We start from the raw sequence: 7,383 nt of genomic DNA, 5'->3' as shown, positions 1-7,383 counted from the left end.
TTTTTTTTAAAAGAAAGAAAGAGCTTTGTTTACAAGAGCAATTGAATATTGAGAAAATATCCCAGCCCAGTCCAGATCAAGACCATAAGTCCGATTAGCCCATATGTTCGGTACCAATGTATAAATTCCTCTTCAGACTCATGAAACACTAATGTCAAATGCAGGAACATCCCAGGCCAGTGGATGGAAAGTCTTGTGGATCCACTGTCAGTGTAAGCATCTCAGAGCTGGCATGGGTCTCCATGTAGCTCCTTCAATTCCAGGGCTCTAGCGTAGCTCCACGTGTCTTGTCATCAGGAATACCAGCAGAGAGGCTTTGTATATCTGGCCCACAGTGAGGTATTTATATCCGTGGCACCTCCAAATGAGGTCCTCAAGCTGCAACCTGATTGACAGGCAAGACTCCATCCCTTCACAAGTTGACACCAGTTTATGTAACTGCCAGAAGCAACATGCTGCTTCATGCCAAAAACTGGTCCACTAAGATGGCTGCGTGAGCAGGTGCATTGTCGTGGTGGCAAAACTGGTCTTCCAACCGCCACAAATCAGGCTTTCTTTTGGTCCCACATTGTTAAGCAATCTTTTCAAAACCTCTCAATAGAAAGTCTGACCTTTTGGAACAAACTCCAACTGCACTATGGGTCAACATTTTAACGCTGTCCTGGTAAGCTGTGTTCAAAATCACAACAGTTTCTGTGGCATTTTTTCTGAGCAGGAAACAAAATTTCAAAGTTGTACGCTGTTCTCTTAAATCGGCCATCACAAAAGAGGAGGTTCGAGGGAAAGTGTTTTTACAAAACAATTTACTGTAACCAGAGAGAATCTTCCGAGGTTACACCACTGGGTGCACTAACTCAGAGCAAGTTGCTTGATGCTCGCTTAGCAGGGAAAATACGTACTACCAAAATACGTACTACTGCTTTGCCCAGCACAATTCTGTTTTTTGGGGGGAGATGCCCCCTTGTATTTTCTGTAATGAATGGTACTGGTACAACTAATTATCCACACGCAAAATAATGAAGTTGGGCCCAGACCTCATACCACATATGAAAATCTGCTCAAAATGTATTAATGATTTAAATATAAGAGTCAAAACCATAAAACTCTTAGAACAAAAATAAGAGTAATGCTTTGGAACCTAGTTTTTGACAGTGGGTTCTTAGATATGACATGAAACACATGAAGAGCAAAAAGCAAAACTGACCAAATGGACTTAAAATAAAAAGTTTTGTTGTTGTTGCTGTTAACCAGGACATCACCTAAGTTTATTTCAGATATAACAGCAATGTTAAAATTGCCTAGTTTAATTAATTCTTGATTGCATCAAGTAAACTTAGCCATTTAAGTATTTTAAAAGTTATTCCCTCCAAAAAAAAACTGAGCGCTCTTTTCTTTTTTATTTTATTTTTTTAATTTTATTTTATTTAGTGCTTTAATGAGAATTATTATTATATTAAGGGTTTGGTGGAGGAAAATATCCAGGTAGGAATTTTCGGTGTATTAACTTCTTCAGCAAATATTTCTCAAGAACTTACTATTGATACAGTGCTATGGGTGAAACACATGAAATAATTACATCTGTATTGATGACATAATATAATTTTCAGTTCCAATATAATTTTCATCATCACCTGGCTCTTTATGAGAAATTGATGTATTAACTAATGAGGGCAGTTAATATTAACATTTGATGAAGATATCCACTATAATTTGGAACTTCTATTTTACATAAGCATATTGAAAGAAATAAAGACTATGCTAACATATTTCAAATTATTTTCTATCTCCAATATGGCAAATTGTTTCTTTTTTTAAAAAATCATTTCATTAGGGGCTCATACAACTCTTATCACAATCCATACACACATCAATTGTGTAAAGCACATTTGTACATTCATTGTCCGAGTGCGCTTTTATTTTCCACCAGCACACACCATGATTTCCCAATAGTTCTGTCTTTCAGAGGACTTTCAATGGAGGAGTAAATTGTTTAGGGAATATTTCAGAACTTTTTTCCCTAAAAAAAACAAATGGGAACAAATTATTTATTGTATAGATTTCTGTGAAGATTGTCTTAGAACCTAAATGCAAAAACATACAGTATGATTTTTACCTATTTGCCCCACAGTAAAATCTCTGTCCTAAAAATTGTGATGGGCAGTCTGTGAGTTTACCATTAATAGAATTGTCTTACTTCAAATAAGATTGTTATCATATATCAAAATAAACAAGATGGAACATTATTTCAGTATTTACTGACATGGACTAGGGCTGAGCTCCTACCTTCTCCTCCTTCCTCCTCCATAAGTGGATGCAACTATTTAATACAAGATAGATGGAGGAGAATCCACTCTCTACAAACATTTGCAATTTAGGCTAAGCCACTGACTAAAGTGGAAAAAGAAATTCTTTGATAGGGATCCTATATCCACAAGTCAAAATTTAGTTATTTCCCTCCCCTCTTGAAATAGCATGTACTTAATTGCTATGAGACAGCTATTCTGCTTTCAATAACTGCAGGACCGATTAGATAATCCAAATGAAATGGTTTTAGAAATAAAGACAGTGTCATCTTAGAAACTCATTTACATGCAAAGATCTCTATTTTGATACTAGGAAGTTTAGAAAAAGGCTGAAATTTTCTTCAAACAAATGATACGTTCTGAAACTCAAAGCACTCTTCACTTGGCAAGAGCCCACAGAAGTTTACCCATGAATGATAAAGGTGCTTTATGTTAAATCTCTTCTAACATTAGGACTGCTTAAGGACCAATACTCAAGCAACCAGTGTGCTCTTCCCACAGTTTTACTATCTTAGGATTAGCGTCCTCCATACTCACTTATCAATGATCTCCCTCCTCTCTATTATTCTCAGCACTCAGTAAGGCTGGTGAGGACTATTGTTCATTCACATTTTCCCCAGTAAGAATTTAGGATTACAAAAAATGCAACAGCATTATACCAAATCTTCTTGTCATTCACATGTTTGCAGAGATGCCTTCATTATGAAAGCAGGACGTTAAAAAAATCTGCTAAAAAATCTGAGATTATTTAACACCCCAAATGTTGGGACTATATAATCTGAACTGTGAAACAAAACAGATCTACTATACTGTGTCCTTCTTTCAGTCAAACTATCTCACAAAAGTAAGAGAATGAAAACAATGCAAACATGATATTTGAAGTCTTTAAAAGTATTAAGTATTTCAGAGGAAAGGAAAGGAGAGAGAGGAACAAGAATAGGGAGGAGGGAAAGCCTCCAAAGAAAGACGGGGGAAATCAACGGGCCTTTCTTTTATTTGACAACAAGCAAGTGCAAGAAGTCCATTTGTCATCTGTTCAGTTGTCTAACTTTTGCACATCTGCATTCTGGCCAGAGGGACTTGGAGGGTTTTTGGCAGCATGTGAGCATCTTCGGGCTCTATCCTCTTATTTGTTTGTCTTATTCTTCTTTGTCTCAATAATCTAAAAGCTAAACTCCCTGTAGAAGTCGATTGCTGACTCATTGCTGATCTGGACATGTAGATAGCTGTTATCAAAGGTGCCACCTTTTTCACGGATGTTTAAGACATGGTTTAAGGTGCCAGACATCCTAGTGTCATGATGTAAAGTCTCTACTGATTCTGTGAATGATCCACCCTGCAGCATATTGAACCAACTGCAATATCATTGAATTATGCAAGTTTTGCTAGCAAGCCAACCTCCAGCACATGCTTGTAGAAATTGTCACTGCAGCTGACTGGAAAGATGACCTGGCTTATTCTCTTCAACTGTTTAATATTGGGTGGAATCAATCTCCCATCCCCACCTAGCTACCTTTCCTCTTCCCTGCCTTCCAAGGCCATCTTTACCACCGGTATCAGTGCCGCTGCCCGCTGCCGTTGCCACCCAGAATTCTCTGCACTCTGAACTTGGCCACTCAATCCTACCAGCTGGCCTCCTCGCCTGCGGCACGGAGCTTTAATGGGTGACCGAGGCAACAGGAGTCCAGAGCGGCCTTGTGTCTCCGGAGGGAGCAGGGCTGCTTTCCAAATGTGCACACGGAGCACTCGGCTCCTGCTCGCCACTGCTGTAACATGAAAAGTTTTTGTGCAACTGTGGTGGAGTGAACATTCTTAATATGACTCTTCCATCCATGTGTCTGTAAACTCAAACCAACGGCCATTAAGTCCAAGTTAATTCATCATGACCCTAGAGGGCAGGTTAGAACTGCCCCTGTGCGTTTCCGAGACTGTAACGGTTGACAGGAATAGAAATCTTAGTCGTTCTCTCGCAGAATACCTCATAAGGTTTCGAACTGCTTACCTTGCAGATCCCAGCCCAATGGGTAACCACTGTGTCACTCGGGCTCCTCAGGACAACTATATGATCTAGCGTTTTTGCCCCCATTTATTTATATACCCTAAATAATAATATTGGCAACTAATAATATAGGAATAATAATAATAATCATGCCAATAGATATAAGCGTGGGTCCCAAAGTATTGCTACTACGGATCCTGCTCATACCTGCTCAGGTTTATTCCAAATAAAATCTGTTTAAACCTATTTTGTGATCAGTGTGGCTGTCTGTGTACAAGTTCTCAGTTGTCTTAGTATCATTGGAGTGCTTTTTAAAAAGAGTTCAATCCAGAAAAGTGATTTTTAAGGGGATCCCTTGAGCCAGTTAAATTCAAGGCAGAGAGGTTACCTCAAAAGGTTATTGTGGCTGTTGTTGGATCCCAATGTAGTAATCTTGATAGATTTTTCTTAAAGGGCAGAAGACTACCTCAAAGGTTTAAGAAAATTGATAACTGCGTTGGTGAGAAAAACAAACAGGAAAGCTGCACCGAGGAATGTTGTTGTTTTCTATCATGACAATGCCCTGGTGGCATAGTTCAGTGGTTACCTGTTGGGCTGCAATCAGAAACGTCAGCGGCTTGAAACCACCAGCCACTCAGTAGGAGAAAGGTGGGGCTTTCTTTCTTTTTTGATATTTGAAATTCAGATAACTTTATTTGAACTGAAAAAAAATCTTAGACCCTTTGTTATAAAAAAGTGTAAGAGTACTTCTAGGTAGGATAGAAAGTAGTATTTCTAGGTTAATAGACTAGACTTTGAAAGTTTCCAATAAATTTTAGAAGAGTGGTGAAAAACTAGAGTATTTACAGAAAGCACTCTACATATGCACTCAGTGGTACAGGCTTGGTGACAAAGACCTCAGTACATGCTGGCATCTCAGAAGCAGTTCTCAAAGAACTTTATTTTCTTGGATTTTGGATTTTAAGTGGGTCTAAGATCCTTCTTCATCCTCGATCTTGGGAGCCAAATAGTACTTTAAGTGTCCCATATCAGCAAGTTTGTATTCTACAACTAGGGCTACATCTGCAGACATACTGAGTGTTACTGTAGAAGAGAGTGGAGTGGCTTTTGTAAAGAGGTTCAGGTATCTAGGTGCAAAAGTTAGCTGAACGGGCTCATTCATCTCTATGGTAACAGCCTCCTCCTCTTTATCAATGTTACTTGTTTGTGACAACTTAATATTTCCATTTCCGGGTTCTCCACTTGCAGAAAATTTCACTCTATCTTTCGCACAGGAAATGACAGCAGCATCTCCAATATGACTGAGATCTCGGCAGATACGTGCGAATTCACCAGAAGGCATCTTTACTACACAGCTATACTCCTGCTCTGGAATTCCAAATTGGTCAACATCTAAATCCATCATCTGCTCCTGTAAACAGTCACAGTCTCAGAACCGCACAGGGGCAGTTCTCCTCTGCCTTGTAGGCTTGCTAAGAGTCAGCATGGACTTGATGGCACTGAGCTTGGTTCTTTTGGATTATGGCAATGCACTAGCTGTTTCCCCAAGGGTAGTTAGGGCTGCCCTATGAGAATTTTATTTAGAAATTTTACCCCCATTTATAAGACACTCCCCCCACCCCGTCACACTTCGGTATCCCTCAAGGTTGCCAAAACTATCATTTTGATTGGCTGTATATTGAAAAGAGCAGAATTTTTCAGGGAAGTGTTAGAGAGATGATAATCCCACCTTCAGAAGTATATAGAACTAGATAGAGAGTATTTCCAGAAGCAACGGTTTCCCATTTTGAGATTTTTGTTTAACAAAGGATTCTAGTCTTTTATAGCAAGGCTTTTTTACTTACCCTCATATTTTCATGTTGCAAAAATAGATAGGACTCCGTTTGACCTTTTCTGACTTCAGTAGAGGAAAAAGAGAAGGTTAATTGCCTCTAAGTAGAGGTCTACTCCCCACTCTACCCGTCTTTCTTTACCCTATTTTGACACCAATCATTCCTCCCACAGCATTCAACCACTCTGCTGAATTCAGTAATCCGTTGTAATGGCCACACAGAACACACAGAAAATATTTACAATTATAGGAGCTTATTAGAAAAGTTTACAATTTATCCCATGTCAGGAATAGTAAACAGTAAGGGTACAGTCACTGGAACACATAGCATCTATCTCTCCTCAGCCAGCAGCCAGGTCGTTCTCTCTCTCTCTGGTTCTCTACCTCTCAGGCACATGGTCTCTTGACCTGTCTCCATGGTCTGGGAAGTTTGCCCACTGCCCTTCCTCGGTTTCATTATTTTGGTGCTAATCCTTTTCTCTGTCTCATGATCATCTTGCCTCCACCTCTGGTCTCATTGTGGCATGGTCTCTACTGCCTCTGCCAATTCAGGCAGAGAAGGATCTCAAATGTGCTCCACTAGTGATTCTCCCCCCGCTCCACTTGTTGTGAGTTTTTTGTACAGTGGTGGCTTGTGTGTTGCTGTGATACTGGAAGCTATGTAACTGGTATTTCAAAGACCAACAGAGTCACCCAGAGTGAACAGCTTTCAACAGAGCTTCCAGAATAAGAACAGGAAATGAAGAAGTACTTGGCTTCCCACATCTGGGGAAGGAGCCACTGAAAACATTATGCACAGCTTCAAAACATTGTCAGATACTGTTTTGATTACCGAGGCTATATAATAGGTTTTAAGGGCTGTTTTTATTTTTTAATAGTATTTTATTTATCCTACGTTTTTCCTTTCCATATAAAGTTGATACATGGTTTTTCCACTTCTTTGAAAAAAATTTGGTATGATTTGGATCAGAATTGCATTGAATTTGTAAAGTAATTTTGGTAACATTGACATTTTCACAATATTTAGTCTGCCTATCGAGGAACATGGTAACTTGTTCTATTTGTGTATGTTACTTTTGATTTCTTGAAGAAGTGTTTTATACTTTTCTTTGTATGAGGCTTTTGTTTCTCTGACATAATTTATTCCTAAATATTTTATCTTTTGTATAGTTATTCTAAATGGTAATGCTATTTTGATATCTTTTTTGGTATCATCATCCTTAATATACAAGAATCCAACTGATTTTTTT

The 7,383-nt window shown here is 38.8% G+C and overlaps 2 protein-coding genes and 1 pseudogene across 2 annotated transcripts in view; 1 reads left to right on the top strand and 2 right to left on the bottom strand.

Annotated features, from left to right (window-relative positions):
- Positions 1 to 7,383, top strand: part of SLC16A2 (solute carrier family 16 member 2) — a 191,391-nt gene that overhangs the window by 132,955 nt on the left and 51,053 nt on the right. The gene's annotated exons all lie outside the window — the stretch shown is intronic.
- Positions 3,340 to 3,788, bottom strand: LOC115869665 (annotated as a pseudogene).
- On the bottom strand, positions 5,273 to 5,707 carry LOC105979800 (proliferating cell nuclear antigen-like). The gene has a single exon (XM_045290220.1). It carries the CDS (start codon positions 5,705 to 5,707, stop codon positions 5,273 to 5,275), a length of 435 nt encoding a protein of 144 aa, XP_045146155.1.

The sequence above is a fragment of the Echinops telfairi genome, unplaced genomic scaffold (assembly GCF_000313985.2).
Source record: "Echinops telfairi isolate 266 unplaced genomic scaffold, ASM31398v2 ScPeMD7_34;HRSCAF=130, whole genome shotgun sequence".
Classification (NCBI taxonomy): domain Eukaryota; kingdom Metazoa; phylum Chordata; class Mammalia; order Afrosoricida; family Tenrecidae; genus Echinops; species Echinops telfairi.
This window is presented reverse-complemented; position numbering and strand designations above follow the sequence as displayed.

Coding starts and splice junctions, on each gene's coding strand:
- LOC105979800 (XM_045290220.1), bottom strand. CDS start 5,707: ATGATGGATTTAGATGTTGACCAATTTGGAATTCCAGAGCAGGAGTAT.